General features: G+C 47.5%; 1 protein-coding gene across 1 annotated transcript in view; it reads right to left on the bottom strand.

Annotated features, from left to right (window-relative positions):
* The window catches only part of GALNT17 (polypeptide N-acetylgalactosaminyltransferase 17), a 443754-nt gene extending 421271 nt beyond the window's left edge, over nt 1-22483 (bottom strand). The window contains exon 1 of the mRNA XM_077140206.1: nt 21893-22483. Within this exon, the coding sequence (XP_076996321.1) occupies nt 21893-22130 (238 nt within the window). The 5' untranslated portion in view covers nt 22131-22483. The remainder of the gene's footprint in view (nt 1-21892) is intronic.
* Between the last annotated feature and the right edge of the window lie 2087 nt (nt 22484-24570).

Genomic DNA, 24570 nt, shown 5'->3' with positions numbered 1-24570 from the left:
AAGGTTTTAAAAATAGTAATACATCTATTTGGCAGGGAAGATGATTAGGAAACACAAGGACATTCGTACATTGTTGGTGAAAGTATAAATTTGATAGAAGCAGTTTGGTAAAATGCATCAAATGCCTTAAAAATGCTCAGACCTTTTGGTCTAGTAATTCCACACGAGACAATTTATATATGAAGTTGGATATAGAGTTCTATATACATAAAGATGTTACATCATTTTTTATAATAAAAATTTGAGAGTAACCCACATATCTGTGAAGTGGCAAAATAACTTATGATAAAACCGTTACATGCAAATAATATATAGTCATCAAGGTCACTATTATAATTAATGTTTGTAAGGCATTTATTAATCTGGGGAAACACTGATATAAAAATGTAAATGAAAGAGTAGAAATGCACACATTTATATATGACCTTAAAGACAGAAAAATGTTTACAGAAAAAAAAGCAAAATGCTATTTTTCTTGTATAGAATTAAAATAATTTTCTTATTTCTATTTTTCTATATTTTCCCAATTTATCACAAGAAACATACTAATCATAGTAGCTTAATAGCAGATACTCTTGTAACTGACTCACCAAACTAGCTGACACTCTCCACTCTTCTGTAATAGTGACAGTTGTCACCCAAAACAGGCTGTCAGTCGTGCTGGCCCATGGCTGGCCCCTACCTAGCCTGCCTTCCCATTTCTGCTGTCACTAGTTGAGCTGTATACCTGCCAACAGTTTGTTGTTTCCTCCCCAAACCTGTCCGTGCCAGCTGTGCTTGTTATTGTAATTACATAATTCTATTAAATTACATAAATTGATGACATTCTGAGTGAGAAAAGAAAGAAGGTTACTCTTTCAGTGAAAACCAAATTGAATGCTTTGGAAAGACTCAATACAGCTAGAGAGAAAAAAAATGGGGATATAACCGGATGGGCAAGATATCCATAAAAATTGGGGGAAATTTCATAAATTCTAGAAGGTTTTGGCATGCTGCATGGCAAATCTGCCTTCTTAAAATCTAGGGGACCAAGTCCAGCCAATCTCTCCGTCACTCTTAGGAATGCTGATATGCCAAGTCACTTGCTTAAGGAAAGGCACATTGGAGCTAAAGGACGGAAAACCTTCAAGAATGTAGGAGAGGCTCTGTCTGAGATTCTGCAGATAATTTCCAGAAATCTACAACCTCCAGATGGGTTCCTAGGCCAGATAAGTCCTGAAACCCAGAGAGGCCAGCCTCTTCAGAACATCAATTAGTTCCATTCCCCTATCCCACATTACTGACAGCCCTTTCCAACATGAAAAAGTTAGAATGGGCAAAGAGCAAATACCCCTAAAGATCTTTCTCCCAGAAAGATCAAAGGAGAAGGAAGAGTTATAACAGATAAGATAGGACATAACAAATCGTTATATTGATATTTCTTTCAGTCTCCAGTGTTATGGAGCAGTTAGAAGGAAAAACCTAAACTTGTGGAACTGTAACCCATACCAAACTTTGAAATCTGTTCTATAACTAATTGTTGTGAGATGCTTTGAATTTTATTGCTTTTTTATAAGTATGCTATTTTTCACAATAAAAAGATTTAATTTTTAAAAAAATGAAAGAGAGAAAAGGCAAAATTCAGATGAAGGGAACAGCAGGAATGGGGGAGTGAGTGGCAGAATCCAAACCAGGTTTTCAAGAAGAGAACACTGGTGGGAAAGCATGGCACAGATTCAAAAGAGAGTGCCTGGAGGCGGAACCGATGGCAGAGCCAGTCCCCACGTCCTAGGTAAGACATGAGCAGCTGCACTAAATAGAGGCGGAATAGAGAAACAGAAGAGAGGAGGCGGGAATTACCAGGGGTCAGCTATGGTCTGAGATGAGGCAGTGCATGACATTCACTTGTAAAACCAGGAGATCAGTAGCAAAACTGGTTTAGGAAACATCACAAGAGGAGCAGATTTCACATAAAAAACATAAAATCTGTACTCACAGCAAACAGAATAAAATACAGTCACACAGATCCAGCTTTCCAAAAACGCAGCCCAGACAGGGTGAAATGAAGGCTGTGTGATGATGTCCGTGGAGAGCCCCCAAAGGCCAGTGCCACCCCCTCGACCACAGCAACTCCCGCTGGTCAGGAGTCCACTAGACTTGGGGTGATGGAAAAGTTCTGGCAATGGATGGTGGAGGGTAGTACAACACTGTCAGTGTGATGAGTCCACTGAATGGTACGCCTCGGAGCAGCTGAAATGGAAAGGTGAGGTTGTATATATGTGCCCACAATTAAAAAAGAAAAAGATAATAACAAAATGAAACACATGATCCTGGACTGGATCTAGTAACAGAAGAGAAAACGCTCAAAAGGACATTATTGGGACATATGAAAATAGGGTATAGAACATAAGCTTTATATCAATGTTAAATTTTTTGAACTTGAGAACTGTACTTAACATGGACACATAAATGAATATCCTTGTTCTTAGGAAATGCACCTGGAAGTAATGAGCGCTCAAGGCGCAGGATGCATACAACCTCCTCTCATATAGTCAGAAAATACAGACAGATGAGAGAGAGAGATGTTGCAGCAAAATGTGGCAAAACATGAAAAGTTGGTGGGTCTGAGCATCTAGCTGGGAGGCAGAGACTAAGTTGGAATTCTATATATGGGGTTTGCATTATTTCTGCATCTGTCCTGTAAGTGGTGAAGTATTTCAAAATAAAAATAAAGAAATAAATTTGAATAAAAAACAATCTACCTAAAGCCAATTCATCTATTTCCCCCAAGGGCCTTATGAAATAGGAACATGGCTGTTTTACAGATGTGAATATTGAACCTCAGGGAGACAGGCTGACTTGTCAGTCACACACGTAGTAAATGGCCAGATCCTATTTCTAACCCAGGGCAATCAGATTCCAAAGTCCATGCTCCTTCCAGGTCACCACATTGGCCTGCCAACTTAGTCAAGTGATTTTCAAACCCATTACAGGCATCCTACAAGAAAAATAAAAGTCATAGAAATAAAGGAAGAAAAGAACAAATAAGAGTAAACAAAAGCCATGACCTGAGACACGTCATTTCTTTCCCTCAGTGGGTTAAAGACCCTGGGGGCAGGGGGAATGATCTTTGGAGTCTGAGGCTTCTACATCTGCTCTGTCTGGATGCTTCTCGAACTCTGACTGGACGTCTCGGCGAACAGCCAGGGAGCCTCACTCACAGGTGAGTGCAGAACGAGGCCATGTAAAACCAGCTGGGTTAACAGTGGCTTGCAACCACGAGGAGGCAGCAGGGTCACCTGCTTTGTTAAAACAGCCTGCTGGATGCACCCCAGAGCTCCTAACAAGTTCCCAGGCGATGCCAATGTTAGTGGTACTGGGACCGGACTTTAAAAACCACTGAGTTAAGCAACCATGGGGAGGTGGGAGCCATAGAGGAGAACTTAATGTGGAACTGCATCAAAGAAGGAGCAGGGGCCCCATTGGCATGGAAATCAACCCAGAAAGAGTGTACAGAATTGTTTGGTCCTCCCCAAGTTGGGCCACCCTAAGTTCCTTCCTCTGGGGTAGCACAGAAATGAAGAATGTGGAGACATGGTTAACTTAGACTTCTCCATGGTGTCAAGTGAACAGATTCTCTTCTCCAAAAAGCACCTTTTCTTTGAAGAGGCAGATGTGTCCCATTTCAAAATAAGCCCCATATTTTAAAAGCTATGCACACAAGATGGCTGAGTTGAGGGTTGCATCTTCAACTTTATAGAAGGAGTCTGTGCAGGGTTCCTTTAAACGGGACATGCATTTTCAGAACTGAAACTAGCACACGGTATTTCCAAGTAACAGAACTGTTCCTAAGTCTACAAGTATAGCATCACAGGAGGAGGGAGGTCCTGTGGTAGAGCATGGCAAAGACAGGCTTAAGTTCAAGTTCTGGTGCATCGCCTATCTGGGTCTTGGACAACAACCTCTCTAAGCCTCACTCTCTCCTTCATAAAATGAGGATAAAAATCAGCTCTACCTCATAGAACTGTTGTGATGATTCAACGTGAGGAGAGAGTTAGCCCAGAGCAGACCTGACAAACTCAGCGCTTAATCAATACCTGGGCAGGTAGGCACAGGCAAAGGTACACGCGCACACACACACACACACACACACACACACACACACACACACCTGGATCTGAATCACAAAGGAGGTCACACACGGGTAGCAGGGACCTCTCAGGGCAAAGAAAGACCACCACTTCTTCAACTCAAATGCCCATTCCTTCAAGGACCCCCTCACCCTCCAACAAGACCACTTCAAATGCCATCTCCTATGGGAAGCAGTCTTCACTCCCTCCAGCCCAGAAATCACCCCTTCCTCCCTGGCTCCCGGGCGTCCCTTCTCCTACCCACAGAAGCTCTGGCCTCCCACGTGGTTTTCACGTGTCTCCCTCACCAGCCTACGAGCCCTTCAAAGTCTGCCCCATGGATGAAGACCTGAATCCACAGAGCTCAGTACGCACTGGGGGCGAGGGCGTCTCTGGATGGGAACTTGTTCTCTTCTCTAGATTACATCAACGAGTCACCGAGCAGGGCCCACAAATGAAAGCAACAGCATGGGTAAATCAGAGGGCAACAGATGCCAAATCCAGAGTCCACCAATAACAAACCCAGAATTTTTTTTTAAGTTTCCCTGAATTAGGATTGGAAAAACTCAAACCCGGGTTTAGGGATTGGGAGCAAGAGGCCCCAAAGTGACCCATCCTAAAAGAAGGAGTATAAACATGGTAGGACAGCTGATATTGAGATGCCCGTCCTAAAATCTAAGGTATGCTTAGTATAATGTAACTGTTTGGGGGGAAGAGTCACCTTGAGGTCATGCTGGAAGGGTAGAAGCTTTAAGACTGAAAAGGAGAACAAAACACAAAAGTTGGAAAAAATAAAGAATTTTGCCAGTGGTCTCCCAACACTGTCCTCAGGAAAGAGAGGACCAGTTGGGTGTCTCTGGTCCCAGGACTATCCCAGGGGGTTCCAAATGGGGGCAGCACTGCCTGCAGAAATTCGCTGGGACACTTTTGGTTATCAATGAATTACTTTTTATTTCAGGAGATTAAAGGGACTGCTACAAATGTGCATTATTGTTGTTTTTTAAGGGCATCAGACTTCTACAAAATTCTAGAAAACGGGGTGTCCAAGGGTAGTTCAGTGGTAGAATTCTTGCCTGCCAAGCGGGAGACCCGGGTTCGATTCCCAGCCCATGCACTTCCCCCCCTCCACCAAGAAAAAAAAATTCAATAAATGGTGCTGCAATAAAGGGATGGTCACATGGAAAAAGAATGAAATGTGACCCCCACCATACAGCACATCCCAAAAAATTCTAGAAAATGAAAATGAATCTACAGAGACAGAGAATACCTTGGTGGTTGCCTGGAGACAGGGGAGGGGGGGCAAGAGAAGGACAGGAGAAAGGGAATACCAAGGGGCACGAGGAGATTGCCATGATTGCGGGGGTGGTTTCATGGGTGTACACAAATGTCAAAACTTGTCACGGGTACCTTTAAATATGTGAAGTTTATTGTATGTCAATTATTTCTAAAAAAAAAAAAAAGCGATAAATTGCAAAGGGTGGGGAGGGGCATTGGGTCTGGCGAGGCTGGGAACCCTGAGCTAGGGAAGACGAAGGCACCAGGACACCCCAGCCCACGGCCACCCACCACCCAAGACCACTCCCAAATCCCCCTGCTTTGACTCTTATCTTGAAATAAATTCGGTTTCTCACGTAGAATTTCACATCAGGAGAAAAGGCATTGCCCTCCACGCAGTCTGGCAATTAGAGTGTTAAGCATAATGTCTTTCTTTGCAATCACCTTCTTGGGAGTGTGGACAGAAGGAATCATGAAGAAACCCAGCAAACCTTGAGCATGGGAGGTGGCAGAACCCTGGGTTGCAGGACACAGACTGTGCTGGGCACAGTCCTGAGTTCAAGTCTTGGTCCATCACCCTCTCTGGGGCCCTTGGCAACTTACCTAATCTCTCTAAGCCTCAGTTTCCTCACCTGTAAAATGGGGGTAATAATAGGATCTATGCTTACAGGACTGTTGTGAAGGTTCAAACGGGTAATCCAGGTGAGAGGCTTAGCATCTTAGCCTGAGTTATGAGGAGTTCTCAAGATGCAACAGCCCTTACTGCTGGAGGCAGTCCACCATCCTGCGTAAGGCAATGGTACCCCTCAGGTTAACTGTTGAAGCTCTTCATCCTAAACATAAACTTCAGCCTTTCATGAGGCATTATTAATTAAATAATAAATCCACAAACTGCTGTGGGTTCTTTAAGCCAATCCGAACCAACTGCCTCAGGCTGAAGAGAATCTCCATCTCTGCAGCTATTTCTTGCTTTAGACTCCAACCCTGCAACATGGAGACCTGCCCCAAAGACATCATCTTGGAAATCGACGTGGATGTGATTGGGTTTTTGTCCTTCAGCGCTTTGTGTTTAATCTACATGGTTTCCAGGTCCAGGCTGGAGCCATTAAACCTTATTTTCAAGCTGCATGGGTTTTTTCCTTCCACACCATTCAGTCCACCCTGTGTGTCCAGCCCTGCCCTGACCTCTCAAGGGAGCTAGACAAAATATCTGCCTGCCAAGAAGTGGTTCACAAGTACAAAGACTGTGAAGCTTTTGCCATAAGAAAAAGTACTAAAAAGCACTTCAAAGCACCGAAATCAACCCACCCATCTTAGCAGTCAAGGGCTTGATGAGTTCCTTCATGATTCCTTCTGTCCAGACCCAACTTCTCAATAGAATCGCCCACTGAGCTTTTGAAAAATAAGGATTCCCAAGTCAATTCCTACCTCATAGCTATGATATGTAAATCTCCAGACTGAGTAATCTGGGCATTAATATTTTTCTCCAATGTCCCCCAAGTAAATGTAAACGCTCAGCCAGGCATGGGATCCACTGTCCTACTACACTCCCTGAACTTTAATGTGTTACAGCTGTTAATATGTGTGTCCAACTTAAGGTTGAAATAAAAATTGGCCTCACTCCAGGAAACCTGAGGACTATAAATGTGTTTGTTCTGTTATAGCACCATAATTCAGAAAAGCCTCCTATTTCCCACTCCACTTAATTAGAATAAAAAGTTTGCAGTATTCATTTAAACCCCTGAAAGTGAAGTGCCCTGTTGGTTTGCAGTACATATTATTTGTAGAGGCACCAAATTCCCCAGGTTCTACAGAAAGTAGGAAATCGTGTGATAGAGGAAATGTTGGTGTAAGGTCCAGAAGGCTATGCTAGCTAAATGATACAGGCTAAAGCCACCCTGCCTTCTTCCATCCTATCTCAAACACAAACAACAGTGCACAGTGGTCCAGGCCAACTGTCAGACTACAGAAAGATGCCTGAAAATTATTGGGTTTCCTAACTCCCTCTGCAATAGCTGGGCTGCTGTCCAGTCTATCAGTGGCATGTAAATGCAAGATTCACCACCCAAAAAATTCAGTACCCACTTTCATATCGATATAAAGTCTTTAGCACAATGCCTGGTACTTTTAACTAAGTGCTCCATAAATGTTAACTGCTGTTAAATTTATAACTGTGAGCACTGTTATCATAACAGCATCAACAGTGTCTTATTTCTTATGGTTAGGAGACAAGAATACCAGCTTAGTGTTCCAGTTATTTATTGCTGCCTAACAAACCGCCCCCAAACTTAGTGGCTTTAAAACATCTATATTTGGTTGGTGCAAGAATCTGCAACTTGGGCAGGACTGGGGGATGGACCCAGCTTTTTTCTGCTCCACTTGGCATCGGCTGGGGAGTCTCGAAGGTCGGGAGCCAGTGTCATCCTGAAAGCTGTCTCAGCACTTGTCTGGCACTTGTGCTGGGAAGACAAACAGCTGGGGGCTGGAACAGAGATCTTTGGGTGTCTCTCTCACTCTCCATGTACTCTCTCCAGCATTGCGGCTTCAGAGGAGCCCATGGTGGTTCAAGCTTCAAACATCCAAGTCCCCAAAGAGAGAGCCAGGCGGAAGATGTATCAACCTTGAGGATCCACCCTCAGCAGTTGTCCAACATCATTTCCACTGAATTCCATTCAGTGGAAACAAGTCACTAAGGTCAGCCTATGTTCAACACAAGGGGAATTAAACTCCACGTTTTGATGGGAAGAGTATCAAAGAATTTACACCTCGTGCAGTGAAACCATTTCTCCTTCCTCGGATTGAACTCTTTATCCCTGTCAAAAGATGTGAATCTGTCTGATCCTGGCCGTCTGTCGTTTGCATGGAAATACACTCTGCCTCACTGATGCATGAAATTGCACAACCTGAACACACCTGAGATCTTATCTAGATTTTACAGGACAGAAAAGTGAGTCCTAAAGGAACTAAATGTCTTGTTCTCAAGAGCAGGGATGGAAATAACCTCCCTGAAGCAATAGTAACATGAGCATTCTTCAAGGCATTTTAGAGCTATCATCTTACAGTCTTTATCATATTTCTAGGAGCAAATAATATTATTCAGAGGGGTCAACTGGGACTCAGTAATATTATAGGATTAGCCCAAAGCCCAAGTTTCGGCTTCATTTATGTAGCCAAAAAAGTTTATAGTTAGATACGACTTATATTACCAGGGGGTAGGGTAGACAAGGGAAAGGGAGTTAAGGCTTTAAATGTACAGAATTTTGATTTGGCATGACGGAAATATTTTGGTAACGGATGGTGGCAATGGTAGCACAATCCCACGAATGCAATTTCAGCACTTAAAAAATATTTACATATACGAATGTAGTTAAAGGGGGAAATACTCGGTTGTATATACGGTACCAGAATGCAATTTTTTTAAAAATCCATGGAACTGCACAATACAAACAGGGAATGCTGATTTAAACCAGGGGCTATAGTTAATAGCAACACTTTTAAAATGTGCTTTCATCAGCATAACAAATGTATCACACCAATGCAACACATTAATAATGATAGGGTGGTATACGGGAATCCTGAATTTGATCCATGATTGTTCTGTAAACCCACAACTTCTTTAATAAGCACACAGACAAATCAGATCCAACTAACTCAAAACCTGTCCTTGGTCCACTGTAGGATACTTCCTCGAGGACCACGAGTTAGGGAGGGGCTGGTGGGGCAGGGTCACATCTTTGACTCTTGTCCAGGACGCAATGTTATGTCATTTTTTCTACTGAAGTTTGGGCTTTCCACAGAATCATCCCTGACAGGTATCCGTGAATTTGCACACTACCCGTCAGCACTAGATCCTTTCTTGAGGGGAAGAGGAAGGACAATGCAGGGTACTCAGGGTTCTCAGGTTTTCAGAGCCCCAAAACCGAAGGAGCCAGAGGACTGAGCAACGATGTTGAAAGGACCCAGCCCTTCCCTGAATGCACAGTTTTGCCAAACCAAGATCTGAGTAAGGATGAGGATGCAAGAAATTAATAACAGTCTATCCCTCCCTAAAGGTCTACTTATGCAAGCTACTCAGGAACCACAAAAGCAGGGTTTTAATTCAATTCACCCAATAGTAACCAGTGTTTAGATTTTGTTTTCTCCCTTAACTGCTTTATACAAATAAACACAGTCCAAGGATTTTTATATCTTCCTGAGTGCTCACCTTCAGCTAATGAAAGAAGAGAAGCTCTTGAAAAGATATTTCATGAGATTTGTGTATTTTAATATTAGTGTTAGCCCCTTTCTTGAAATCTCCCTGGAATCAGTTCAATTGCAGGAAGATGGGTAGGAAGGAAAAAAAATCAAAGTGGATTTTAGCACAACTTGGCAAATTAGCAAAGTTTTAAACATCATTAAAGAGCTCTTAAATATTCTTCCCCGAACTCCATTTTTATCTTGTGAATGCATTTCAGTAATTGCTGTAAAGGAAATTGTGGAACTTTGGCACAAACATAAATGTTTGCATGATTTAAAATGCGGTGGCAGCAAAGATCATGATTTTTTTAATTGCTAATTCTTAAACTAACCTTTTCAGTTTGTCACATCTTGAAAAATGCCAGTTCCTATCAGCAGAAGCTGCAATAAAGACAATGCATATATTATTTAGTTGTTTATAATTGCAAACAACTTAGCTATATTTCAATACTTATCCCTCAGCTCCAATGCAGAGCATAAGTAGGGCTTGATTATAATCATTCCATCACTCTGAATAGAACCCTGGGACACTGAGAAAGAGATCATTTTTCTTAAAGCCAACAGCAGATCAGATGCAGAACTTGGCCTAGAATTAGGTGACTTTCAAAGCAACCTCCTTATCCCACCCTCCTTATTGTTTAAGCTTAGCTAATATTTGCTGGTCATATTAATCAAGTACAGAGACAAAGAGTGGATATACTGGCCTGTCACTTAGGGAGACGAATGTCCCAGCCCTACCTAATTGAGTAAGTTAGGATAAGTAATACTAGACGCTATAACAAATAAGCCCCACTATCTCAGTGGCTTCATTAATACAAGGGTCCAGTATATAGAAAAGGAGAGCTGGGGAGGGTGATTTTGTGCTCTATGGGGTCCTTCAGGGATTGAGGGCATTCCATCTTGTACCCAGTGAAAAAGTGGATTCCAAAGCCACTATCAAAAGGTAAAGAGAGAAGAAGAGCCCTGCGGAGGTTTAGTGGGCCAGGCCCAGGAGCAGCAAATATTCACCCATCTTCCACTGGCCATGTTCACCACCTCTTTGCAGGAGATGAACTCTGTGGCCAAGCAGAAAAGAAACGTGGGGTAGCGGACACACCCACGTGGGTAGTTCCAGGCGGTTCAATGTCAGCATCCCTAGTCCAGACCCTGATCCCTTATAAAGAGTACCATAAAATAGTTTAAAAGGCTGGCTCCCTGCCTTCCAGGAATAACAAACTAGAAGCGGAATGGAGAAGGGTGCACTGGCACCAAAGAGCTTACCTTCCAGGGAACCACTTCAGCCACGTGCAGGGGCTTCCCGGAAGCCTGCGCCCACGTGGTGACACAGCACCTCGGAAGACTCTCACGCTCATCTCTGGGCCTCGGGCCCTCAGCTGGGCCGTGTGGACCCCTCTTCGAGGCGTGGTATCCATGAAAAAATAGCCATCACTGGGTAAGCCTGGATCTAGCTCAATTAAAGCCTCCAGTGTACCAAGAAGACAGATATGCAATTGCAGGGAGGGAACAGGGCAGGAGTCAAGGAGCAAAGCTTGCCCAAGGCCTGCTCAGGGTTGCCTGGAAAGCACCCTTGTTTTGTTGTGCTGATTTCACTGCAAGTATAAGCAAGGCCTTTTAATTAACTTGTATATCTGTTTCACTTTTCTTATCTTCTGTTCTAAATATGGGCTGGATTTAAAGCTCACACAGCATATAGTTAGAGGCCCAAAATTAAGTACTTTATGGCTTTACACACTAGTAACTGTTAAACCTGAGTGAAGTAAGGTTTCCTGCTGCCATCCTGTCATCGGTGGCACCTGTCCCTGTACCTATTCCCAGAAGGCCCCTCTCTGCAGTCCCCACACCCTAAGCTAGCCACCATCTCATCAGTGCTCTGTCCCATAGCCCATGTGTCAGCATGTGCCAATGGCACTAAGGAAGGCACAGGGACAGCTGGAGGGTGTCCCTGGACAACTTATTACTTTGTGTTCCTCTTCCTCATATGCAAAATGGGTATCATAGTATAAGTAGGTTTGATATAGAATTATCTATTGAAAATATGTCATATGTCTTAGATACTCAATAAAAATAGCTGTGAATGGTAAACTATGACATTAACACATATATAAACAAATAAATTTAAGATGTATCAACTCTAAGATGAACCATACCCAAAGAAAAAAATAATGCTGCTAATTAAACTGACATATTACTGATTGTAAGATGAATTCCAATTTCAGAAATGGAATAAGGTGCATCTTAGGATTGATGAAATATCAATATATATGGTAGTTTAATCTATGAGATCCCTTCAAGTCAAATCTAAATTAATCAGAATGCCCGAGGATTTGAGTACTCTGGTTAATTGAATGTCTAGTTAGCAGAGTCTCTCTTCATTTTACTATTCAATAACAATGTGGTGGGAGTAGAGAGGGGTGGCACACGTTGTGGATTTGTGATACAAATGCCATTTCTGCCCTCCTTCTCTCTTGCCACCACCATAATTATTTTCTCTGGATAGCAACTGTTCTCCTGATTCAAGGAGACTTCTGGAAAAGCTTTTGCCTTCTGATTAAACAGGGGCAGATGTGGCCAAATCTTACAGTACTTCCTACCTTGTACAAAGATGCAATGACTGGGACTACAGCAGCCGTTTTGTAACAATGAAGAAAAGACCAAGAGAAATAAAATGACACAAGCTATGATATCATGCCAAACCAATGTGTTAACTGAGAGCAAGTTTGAAACAACTACTCATTGGACTCTCCATTTCTTGTTGATGAATTAACTGACAAATGACACAGAAGGATTTTTTTTTTTAATGAACAAAATCTATTCCCCTCACAAACTACTGGGATTGGCCATGTAAACAATTCATTATAAAATAAAGCAGAAACAGACAAGGGCTAAAAAGAAACTCTAATAAAGTACCATGGAAATCCAGAAGAAGGGACAATTAATTCTAACAAGGTGGTCAGGGGAGGTGGCAGGGAATAAAGGGTTTCTGTACTGGTCCTTGGAGAATGCAGGAGGTTTTAATAAGAAGGATGGGGAAGGGAGGTGTGATGGTAGCTCAGTGGCAGAATTCTTGTCTGCAATAACTGAGACCGGGGTTCAATTCCCGGTGCCTGCCCATGCAAAAAGACAAAAAAAAAAAGGAGGCTGGGGAAGTATACTACTCAGGACCTGAAAGGCATGCTGCCCCTATTGTACAGGTGCATAAACTTGGTCCCTAGGAACCAAGCAGAACTAGAACCCTGATCTCCAACCCTTAAGTGTTCTTTCTACCACGAAGGTACTGCACCCCCATGCATAACCAAGAGACACCCCTCGGTAAACACTAATCACACAATCAGCCGTTGTACCCGAGCTCGGTGGAAGGCAGCTCTCGTGGAACCAGCTTCCTGTTAGCTGTCAGCGTGCTAGCGCGTCTGCACGTCACCACCTGTAATTACGGCCGTGGTTTATTACTCACGCATGGCAAGGCTGAGGCTCTGCAGTTAGCAGTGACAGGGACATTATTAAAAAGGAAAATTTCTCTATCAGTGGCTAAGCCGATTGTCATCCACATGTCAGAACAGCCTAAAGACCTGCGAAGAGCCATGACTAAGGCAGTGGCAGGTCTTTCAACCACGTGAGACCTGAATTTGTTTTAAGTGCTATGGGCACGACGAGAAAAGGAGGGAGGGGAAAGGGAAAAAAAAGAGGGAGGGAGGGGAGCAAAAGTATAAAAGATTTTAAAAGGATACACTCAAAACTGATAGCAGTGCTGATGAGCTAGAAGTGGGACAGGGGACCAAAGATGTGTTCTGTTTTATCTATACATTTTTTTAATATTTCAAGAATTGCTAGCAAATGTTTTTTATTTAGAAAACAGACAAACTCCAAGAGTCAAAACACCCAGGACGCTGGCTGATGCTGCTTAAAACCGGGGATGAAAAAGAAGTCTCTGGCCTCCCTGCTTCCTGGGCTGCATCCTTTTCCTGTGCCCTCTTCACTCCATATCAGCCTTCAGGTGCTGGCCTGACCTCCTCCTATTTGTCACCTATCAACGCTCACAGATGGAAACCCCTCCCAGGGACCAGGCACTGAAAGAGCTTCTGCCCTCTGCTCCTTCAATCATAGCAATTCCACGAGGCACAAGGTATCACCGCTCTGACAAAAAGGGAAACTGAGGTTCTGGGGGTTCCGTAACTTGCTCGAGATACACAAATCAGGAGGTGTAAGAACCAAACTATGAAATGAGTTGCGCGGTAGCCCAGGTTCTGGGAGAACAGGGATTGAGGCCAAGCGTGCAGGCTGGCACTGTACTGAGGAGCGCCACCCCAGAGACATGGAGCGAGAGAAAAGGCAGGGGAGGCGGGCATGAGGAGGGGGCAACACAAGAGAATGCATTTCCCTGCTGCCCCAACTGCCTGATCTCACTGGGCTCCTTCCCAGAGGCCAGTTGGGGCGCGGCATCTCCAGACAGCTGAAGGGGAGCAACCTGCCACCTGGTTCATCTGCCCTCCACCCCAGGTCCTATGCCACCCCCTGGGAAGATGGCTCCCAGCACTTAAGGGCTGCCTCTTCTGGTCCCTTCAGCAGCAGGCAAGGGTGCCAGGTGCTGCCCATGCCACACAGCCCTGTGTCGGACCCAGGAAGGGAAGGGGGACCCAGAGGCCTGGAGGTGGCCTGAATTGGTGCAGCAGCCACAGGAGGGACCAAAGCCCACAGGTGGCTGATGGGGCAGCAGCCACGGGGTCATCTGACAGCGGCTGCCGTCAGGGGATGGCACAAGACTGGGTTCGGTTCAGAGACAGACAAATCTTCCCCACCCCCCACACAGCCTCCCTTGAAACCCCTTCTCTTGCTTTTTGGCTCTGCACAGAACAGAAAAGGAGAGCTATGTGCGCCCACGTGCCAGGTAACCTGGGGGCCCAGCATGAGCCCTGAAAGCACCAATGCCTGTCAGGGTGCCACCTTCTTTAGGAACAAAGTCCCCAGGTGGGTGCAGCAGAGGATGAGGAGGTGAGGACTCTGCAGAGGAGCTCATAAAGCATCCCGCAGCAAGGGTTGTGAATCAGGAGGGACGGAGGCCCAGGGAGCGAGAGCAAGGGAAGGGTGGGGGGGATTGGCCTCAGGGAAGCAAAGGAGCAGTGGGAGTGTCAGTGAGAGCGGACCCAAAGGTGGGCCCTCCGGCCGGCGAACCCGAGAGCTGACTAAGAGTTTCCAATTGGAACAACCTCAGGCGCTGACTGTCCACCCTGGAGGTGGCCCCTGAGCCAGGTGCAGCTGGAATCACCTGTGTGGAAGAGCTCTTGTGTCGGAGGATTGGTCCCAGCCTCAGGAGGGCCAGCGCCTCGTAAGCCCTGCTCTATTGTGACCCATTTCCTGTCCAGGCTGGCGTCCATTAAACCCCAGCACGCTAGCAATCCCCTTAAGTCACCACAGTGACCGGGCACACGGCCACTCCTGGCTGACTGCAGAATTGAGTCCAACCAGCCTGGAAGTCAAAGCCTTGTCAGATCCAACTCCACCCGCTCCTCCAAACAAGCTCCACTCTGCCACGCACTCTCCCCACACTGCCACACTTACATCCCCTCCCACCCCACGCCATTCTTCCATCTCGATGTCATTTCCCTTGCCTGCTGGCCTGCTGCAGATCCTTGCAGGAGGACGGTTCCCCACTGGAGATCCCAACCATCTCTTGGAAGGATTCTATGGGATCCTCTATGATTTGCCCTCACATCAGATTCCCAGGTGAGCTTGCTACAGGTCTCTAGGGGTCTGTGTGTCAAAACTTCTCAGTTCTGTGGCTTTAATTCAACATTCATTGAGGAAGCACCTACTATGTGCCAGTTCCAGCTTCTCCATCTCCATATTCTCTCTAATTTTCTTTTGGGACCTTGCATATATCTGGTAAAGCCAAAACCATCTCTTTCCAACTAGACCACAAACACTGAAGTAGGGGCAGTGTCTTAGCCCTTTATATCCCTGACAACTGGTCTACACCCAGCAGCCAGGAAAGCTGGCAAATATAGACAGGGGTCAACATATTTCATAATGCGATTGGGCATACATAGGCCACCGATTCTTCTCCTAGGCCTTAAAAGCATAATCATTACAAACAAGGGTGGGGGGTGGGAAGAGAAAGAAGAAGGAAACAAAGTGTGACAGATAAACACATGGAAGAAAGAAGGCTCCTAAATTAATTCAAAGAGTCCAAATAAGTTAGAGTGGAAAGAACCTCCTCTCTTGAGATTTACAGATAATGATGGCATCCTCTCCTACACAGTAGCTCTAACTGTTCACAAATTCATTCAAGAAATATTTGCTAAACACCTACCATGGGTCAGGACAAGACTAAGCATATGGTGGTGAGCAGGCAGTCAAGCCCCTTCTTTGAAGTTTACATTCTTACAGCTGCCTTTTCTTTTAAACCATGGTGACATATATGCAGCACAAAATTTCCCATTGCAAACCACTTTCATGCATACAATATTATTTATTCATTTATTTGCAATAACGTCGGCTGCCATTTTTAAGTGTCTACCATGTGCTGGCACTGTGTTAGGGCTGTGTGTTTTGAATCCAGTTCATCCTGATTTAGGATAGCCCTATTTCCCAGTTGAGAGACAAAGTGACTTGCCCAAAGTCACATAGCTAGTAATGGACAGAGCTGCAAATCAAGCCCAGGCTATCTCCTAAGTGTACAACCTTTCTTGTAAAATCATATTCACAAAGATTCGTAAGTTGTCTAATTTTAGGTTGTGTCTTCATTCTACTCAGGTCTCGGGGAGTCCATGTTCCTCCTTCCTGGCGTCATTCTCTTAGTGCAAATTACTGAATCTTCTTCTGTCCACAAAGAACCTTCTTGATTTGGCCAGAGTAAAAGTCAGGGGGGCTGGATTTCTTGCTCAAGAAATAACCCTGACTGCCTCTCTGCCTCTCCACCGATCAAGCCATCTACAAATCCCGCCTCCCCTCCCAGAACCCCAGTGCACGTCTGCAGGCAGCAGGGGACAACACGTACTGCCCGGGTTCCCTTCTGACCCTCACTGCAGTGGCGGATTTGCACACGGACATTCGGCCCTCTCCCTCTGACCCCCTCCCTCCCTTCCACAGGAAATGCTGGTAGCGTCCAGCGTCCATAGTATATACACGTACATCTGTTTCCCAGCAGGAAGGGGGAAGGTGTGCCAGAGAGTTCCAGGCATCCATGAAGATGAGCTTTCAAAGCACAGAAAGTCCCTGGCTTTCTGACTCCACCTTGGAGGCTTGTGACAGCAAGTCTCTGCCTCTGTCCTTGGGTGCCAACTCACTTTCCCTGCATATCGAGTCTGGCGTATAGGTCAGGCTGGAGGGTCCAGGGGGCTGCTGCACTTGGATATTTAGGTACATTTTGGTTTCCTGCAGCTCCAACTCTAGTGTCATCTGCCTGGTTGCTGGGGGGCAGGACTGGAAGAGGCGGTTCTGACTTTCCTCCGTTCCCACAAAGATTTTCAATTTCTCCAGGCAACTCTGCTTCTATTCAATATCCTTCTGAAATCTAAATTTGGAACCTAACCTGAATCAATTGCATTTCCTCTTATGACAGAGCCGCCACTGGGGCTTACAGGAGGGGGCCTGGTGCGCGCCCTTTCCATTCTGTGATTCATCGTAAAGGGGTTCTCATGGGGGGCCCGGGTACCAGCCAGGCTCCCAGCTTGGCCAGCCAAGAGAAGGACCACAGCACCCCACTGCCTTGGCCTCTCACCTTAGGGTGCTGGGCTGGGGGCAAAGGGCCATGGATTTATTATTCCTGTCTCGGTGTCTCAGTGGCTATGTCACCTGGCTAGGTCATACTAACATTTGTTTCTTACCTTTCTCATCTCGAAAATGGAAGAAATAAATAACTTCCTCAGAAGGTGATAAAAGCCAAGAACTGGCTTCCAAAAGAATCTGTGTATTCCTAGGTCCATTCTCCTGGTGCTGGCACAAAGCCAGCATGCCACCATTAAAAGATATATATTTTTTTTAATGCTGTATTATTTTCTTCTGCACAATATTTTCTCAATTTCCCACCATAAGTAGGAATTAATTTTATTCTACCAAAAAAAAGGGACATAGTATTTTATAAAATTATGCAGTCAAAGAAAAAATATACTAAAATTTGCTCATCCCCTAACTTGGGCCACTGCTTAAGTAAGGACCGTGATGGACCTCAGTGGTTCCAAGATGGTGCAGGCAAGATGGCTTCCTCATGCTAAGTGTTCCCAGCTAAGTTTTTCTAGCTCCCACCCGCTCACCATATCTACCCACCCAGCCTTTGAGTCAGGCTTTCTCAAGGTTATTTCATCTCTGGCTATCATTTACCTCCTAAAACTAACTTCCACCCAATTAACCAACAAGGGCCCTCGTTGTGTATCAAGCTCTGTGTTGGATGCTGAGAGCTGAAAATATTATGTAACGATCCAAAATAAGATTCCAACCCTTGAGAAGCCTATATTCCAATTCTGGACTCCAAAACACAAGCCATGGAAGCACAAGTGTGCAAGTAATGGATGTAAAACCTGAACTACATAAAGCAGGAAGAGCCCAGGCCCTATGGCCTGCTGACACCCCACCCCCAGGAGGTGACCTTGAGCTGCTTAAAGGATGAACAGAATACAGATAGACCAGGAAAACCAGCACTTCTCAAAGACTGGGGCTGGATGTGGAGGCCAAAAAGTCTAAGGCAAGTGTGGGATCATTCAGCAAGTAAGCTGGACCAGCTGGCAGAACGCACTGGCTAAGAGTGAGAACTTGGGAAATGCCGACTAGAGCTGGCTGTTGCAGGAGCTGGCTGCCAGCCTCCATCCAGGCTTGACACTCATTCCACAGGAAACAGAACATCACTGGAAGATTTCGAGCCCTTTGGAAGTGGTGCTTTCCACCCACATAACTCAAGCCATTCTTGCTCACTGCAATGGCAGCATGAGAACCAGGGCCAGGTAACACAGTTAAAAGGGACAGCTGCAGCGGTCCAGGTGAAGGAAATCAGGACCAGAGTCAGGGGGTTGGCGGTGGTATCTAACAGAACAAAAGAGCAGATATAGGAGAAATTCCAAAGGGGAAAAATAATAAGCCATCTCCTCCATATCAGCACCTCCACCTTCTCTTTGAGGTCTCCTCTCAACGAGAAAACAACAAACCCATAATGATTTTCACACGGGATTTGGAGTATTAGCAGAAAGCCTGTTCTGAGAAACCTGGGCTCACCACCCATTGGCCATTGTTTGGACACCCAATCGAGCCTGTTCCATCAGTGAGAGACAGTGTAGGCAATGGTTATACTCAAAAGCAAAGGAAGGGGCACTGTGCCAGGAATGCCTCCTGGTTGAATTTCATGAGTGGACAAGGAAGGGTTGGGAAACCTCAGCGACCTTCCAAATCCAGCTCCCACTTCACACTCAAGATGATGGAAGCACCCTGGTCTTGTTTCTCACGGTTTTCCTCCACACGTACCCCATGCCTGGCAGGAGCGGGTGCTCCATTAATTTCTGAGAGATAAAGAAGGTCACAATCAAGGGTTTCTTCTCCTCCTTCAGTAGTAATGGGTGGGAACAAGCCTCAGAGCCAGAAGGCACGGAGGGTCCATATGCCATCTCCCCCAGGCCCTGGAAGTCCTCTCCTCCCCTCAGCCCAGCAGACCAAGTGCACCAAAGGATGAGAGACTCATTACCTAACACAGGCACAGACAAAGGATGGAGGGCATGGAGGTGGGGGAGTGGAGAGAGGAAAGGGTCCTTTCTCTTTCAGGACCGTCCTCTGCTCTCTTCCTCTAGGCTTTATGTCACTGCAAATTACACTGAACAGCCAGAAAAATAAACTCTGCCGAGCTGCAGCTTGAATTCTTGGCTCATCCAGGAAAAGCTCTCAAGTGGACCTTCCCACCAGCTCCTATGCAAAGGCTGCAAGTCAGGAAAACTCAGCTTTCCCAGCCACAGCACCCATCCCAACCAGCCCCAGGGAATCGCTCGCATGGCAGAAGGGCATGCGAACAAATCCAGACTCCCAGCTCAACTGAAGCCATCTCTCTTCTTTTCAGAAGTTTCCCATACCCTTCCAACCAACTGGCTTTGGACGTCAAGTGGGTTTTCTGCTTTTGCTTTGCTTGGAGTAAGCAGTATGGTATAGGGCAGCAGATCTCAGAACCCAGCCACAAGCTCGTTAGAGAGGCAAGTTATAGAGTCCCACCCCAGATCTTCTGAATCAGAGATTCTGGGGGTGGGTCCCAGATATCCGTGCTTCATCAAACCTTCCGGATGATTCTGATGCATGCTAATGAGTGAAAAAGGTGGTGCTGTGGATAAAAACATCGATTCTGTACAGGTTCAATTCTAACACTTACTAGCTGCCTGACTATGGGCAAGTTACTTATCTCATAGGGTTGCTGTAAAGACTAAAGACGATCATATATGGCTGGCACTTGGTAAACACCAGATATGTTTTAATTATTACTATTTAAGGGAATTAGGGTATAAATATATTTAATTGTCCTACTTGAAACTAATACTAAAGTGATGTCAAGTCCCTGACTACTCTCTTTTGGGTGCTGCTATGGTTATGTCTATGGCAGAAAATTTGCAGGTTAATAAACTTATTCCTCCAGAAACGAACCATGGGTCTCTTTCACGTTGCGCCTTAGCTTTGCAGCACTCAGTGTAACAGCCGCAGCCAGGCTACATGGTCTGCGAGGGGTCGTGCAGGGCTTGCAGCTTCCCACTGCAGATGAACCAGTAGTTCGAGGCATCCACAGATGCTTGTCCAATGCTGTCGAGAAGACCAGGGTTCCTTTCCAAGAGTACTCGGAGAGCTGATCTCATCCCACCAGGAATTACCCAGAAGGGATCATCTGAGAGCAGGAACAGTCTGGTTGTTATTCTTCTCCCTGACACAAGGCTGATCCACTCTCTAACCTCAGAGAGTCCATGTCTCCTAACACGGAATCGTGATACAGGTCTATACCTGCATCTGCAGCTCCACATATTAATTTCTTCATCAAACAGTACTCCTTAGAATTAGGAGAAGGCCATACATAAATGTTTGTGCCTAACAGGACAGAGTGCAGGCTGACATGGGCTTCTCACTCCAGACTCAAGTACTTACCCTCTGCAGGATGCTGGGTGAGTTGGTGAACCTCGTCGAGACTCAGTTCTGCGTTTCTAACATGGGAAAGCATGGAAAACTTCCCTAAAATGATGTGAACGAGATACTGCACTTGTGACATCCTTGATCAGTGCCTGGCACAGGCCCAGAATCCCATTACTTATTATTATTATCATTACCTTTAGGGTGATTATCTGTAGTTCTGGAGCTGCTGTGTGGGAATGTGAGTTGGAGCTGAGGAAGCAGGGAAGCATTCTGTACCTGCCTACCACATCTGTCTTGGAAAGCCGCTATGTGGGCCCCTGGGGAGCTGACTGGACTCCAGGAGGCAACCCCCACTCTTTCCTTGGGGACAGCAAGTGTCCAATGACCCACAGGTCTCTAGATCCAGTGTGACCAGGGTACAGTAAGTTATCTGGTCCCTCTTTTCCTGACATACTGAGGAGAGTACTTCAGATGGGCCAGGTTCTCAAAGTCACTAATTGGATGTCACCTGTCCCTTGGTATGCTCGGTTAAAACCTGCCACTCCAGCCCACCACAAACTTTACAAGCGCCCCCCTGCAGCTCCAGGGAGGAACATGGAGTGTTTTTTTTTTTAACAGCTGCCTCCAGCCAAGGCAATAGCGGGAATCCTAATTATTAGCTGAGCAGCCCGCCTCATAAAGAGATGACATAGTCATCCACCTTACTACAGAAGTGCATTTGCTCCACGACCTGGGACCCTGATTTGTCTGCATTTAAGCCCATCAATCCCCTCTCCCCGTTGCCTCTCCACCCACCCACCCACCCAACGCAAAGCAGTAAAGCTATTTGTTCCGTCAACTTCGGCCCCGCGCTTCGGTCCCATTTGGCAGCTGGAGCTGGCTGGAGTCGCAAGGAAATCATTTCGTGAGCGGCACGCTGGGGCAGGGAACCAACTGTCCTATCACGTTTCCACGATAAAACCAAACTTAGAGCTGGCGCACGGAAAAGAAGCAGGTAGTTCTTTTGAGCAGCCCCGGCTTCCTACCGGAGAGCCGGCAGCTAGGCGAAGAGGGGGCGCGCGGGAGCCCGAGGTGCCGTAGCAGCGCAGCCCCTCCCGCGGCCCGCGGGCTCCCAGGCACTGCGCGCAGGGCTCTGGGGCTGAACCCGGCGCCCCGCCCGCCCGCGCGGAGCCCCGTGGGCGCCGGCCCCGCGTCCTTACCATTCAGTTGCCGGTAGACGATGTCCTCGAGCAGCGACAGACGCTTCAGGACCGCATCCTGGATGGGGCTGGCGCTGTGCGCGCTGAGGTTGGCCGCCTCGGCGCGCGGCCGGATCTCGTGGAAGGCGTCTCCGCTGCGCACGGCGATGGGCCGGCACTTGGCCAGGAAGAGCACGAAGCCGGCCACCGCGATCAAGTTCAACACCAGCAGCACTTTGACTCTTCTCAGTGAAGCCATCAAACAAGCCCGGCCGGCCCTCGCCCGGGACCCGCGCCCCTTCGGGCTCTGCGAGGCGCGGGGCAGCGGGGGGCCGTGCGAGCCTCACACTTCGGCGGGCGAGGAGACTGGTCACTCCCGGCAGTCCCCCACCCACCCCCGAGCCGATGCCCTGGCAGCGGAGACGGTCAGGAGGATGGACTTGTTGGGGGGAGACCGAGATCTCTCACGCGGAAGCCCCCGTCTTCAGAAGTGCTCCCAGAGATGCCTGCTCAGTCCCCAGTGTGCGCCCTCTTCCAGGCGCCTCGGCTTCTCGGCTAAAAGCCGGGTCTCCCCCCTGCTGCGACAGGCGGTTCGCCTCTGGACCTCTGGCCGCCGGGAGTCGGACGGCAAGCGCAGCGCGACCCCGGGACTCCGGGCGGGGCTGCCCGAGAGCCGGGGCGGGAGCAGCACGCAGGTGCCCGGCTCAGGGCTCGCCCCCCGCCGGCGGCGGACCGCGCCGCACCTCGGGCCACACAGCCACCAAGCTGGCCCACAGGCGGCCGTCGCGACGTGCAGCCCCCCGCGCTCTTCAGCCGACGACCAGCTCCCCCGGGCGGGCGCCTTTGTTCCGCTCACAGACCCGCTCCATCACGCCGGGCAGAGGGAAAGCCCGCGCACGGCACCCGCATCCTCGCGTCTCCGCAGTCACGCTCAAGTCTCAGTTACTCTCCAAAGTGGGGGCAGCACTAAGGGGCGGGCGAAGGGGCAGATCGCGACGTCCTCTCCGCCCCTCGCGCCGGGGGACACCCCACCCCGCCTCCAAACTCACCAGCGCGCACAGCGCCGCCGGCTCCGGGACACGTTCCAGGTCCCCACGCCACGCAACGAGTCTTCGGGGCCTGCGGGTCACAGTGGCCTCTCTCCGAGCCCGCGCGTCTGGAGGCTGATCGGAAGGAGGAGTCGGACCTCAAAAGTCAAAGCAGTTCTCTACCCTCCTCCCAAAACGTCGCGGGGAGCGCGGCAGGGAGGGACGCGCGCCGGCGCACCCTCAGCTCGCCAGAACGGGCAGCGCGGCTCATCCCGTGCCCCAAGGAGCCAAACGCCGAGTGATCCCACCGCTGCGGCACCAAAAGCCCGCACAGCCCCGAGGCTAAAGAGCCGGGAGGGGACGCGCAGGTGGCGGCGGAGGGCGGGGCGCGGCCGGAGGAACCGGCTGCAGCGCCAGCTTCCCCCCTCGCCGCCCCGGGTGACCCCTCTCCCCGCGAGCCTGTCGGCCGCCGCCGCCACCCGCAGGCTGCCGGGCTCACACCTCCCCTGCTCGCCTCGCCGCCTCGTGCGCGCGCACCCGGATTGGATGGGGGCGGCTGGAGAGTAGGGACCGGGAGGGATGGGGGAGTCAAGTCATGTTGGCCGCCACTAGGGTTGGGGGGACCCTTTGGTTCTCAGCACTCCCCGAGCGGGCGGGATCGTTCCATCCTGGCCGGTGATGAAGACATCCCTTTCTGTGTGCTCCCAGCTCCGCTTTGCGTGGCCGTGAATGGCTGGAGGGAAAATCTGGCCTGGAGACTGGGATTCAGTTACTTTTGGAGCAATGCTGAGCGTTGGCGCCGTGGGGAGGTTCTCTCCGCGTGAAAATAGTGACCTTGCAAGTCACTGTTTTTGTGTCCATCCACACCGCTAGGCGCATTTTATTGTAAGAAGGAATCTTTGGCTACTGGATTTCCTCGGCTGCCTCCTCTTCCCAAAACCCAGGAGTTGAAAATAACTGGAATTCAAACTCCTTCTTTGATCCATAGAGTTCCTTGGGCCTAAAAAAGAAACCAGACTGTTATCTATTAAAAATCAGACTGTAAAACCAAATGAGTCTGATGGCTTCCAGCCTCAGCATTTCAATCTCATTAAAGTTTTTTACTTTCTTTTCACTGTTGGGTTTTTGTAGGATTTTGTGTGTCTGTGCGTTGTTTGGTTTTTGTTTTTAATTTTTTTGTATTAATTTATTATAAGTATTGATTTTTAATATAGGAAAGTACATGGAAAAAACTAACCTTTTGATTTCATTGTCCAGGGACTCTGGTCCTGGGCTCAAGAGAATCCTAACGGTTCTTGCATAATCTACAAGAAAGTGGATGCATAACAGTTAAATGAAAGTCCATATCAAAAGCCATAAGAGACAGTTTTTAACCGCACCTGTTGGGCAAAATGGAACTGAAGGGAAAGAAACCTGGGTTACTGAGCACTTATTACATGCCAGCCACTGGGCCAGGTGTGGAACCCATTTTACCTCACAGAATTCCCAGCTGAGTTGTGTATTATAACTATGCTACAGATAGAAGCCAGCACAATCAATGGAAGCTTCTGCAAAAATGATTTTTGAAGATACACTCAGCCCCAGAAGCTTAAGTTGGGTGCCGATCAATAAACGTCTCTAAAACCAGGTGGGTCTGACTCACCCATATGTGCATATTTGGGAGTTGGAGTC

The sequence above is a fragment of the Tamandua tetradactyla genome, chromosome 23 (assembly GCF_023851605.1).
Source record: "Tamandua tetradactyla isolate mTamTet1 chromosome 23, mTamTet1.pri, whole genome shotgun sequence".
NCBI classification, from domain to species: Eukaryota; Metazoa; Chordata; class Mammalia; order Pilosa; family Myrmecophagidae; genus Tamandua; species Tamandua tetradactyla.
This window is presented reverse-complemented; position numbering and strand designations above follow the sequence as displayed.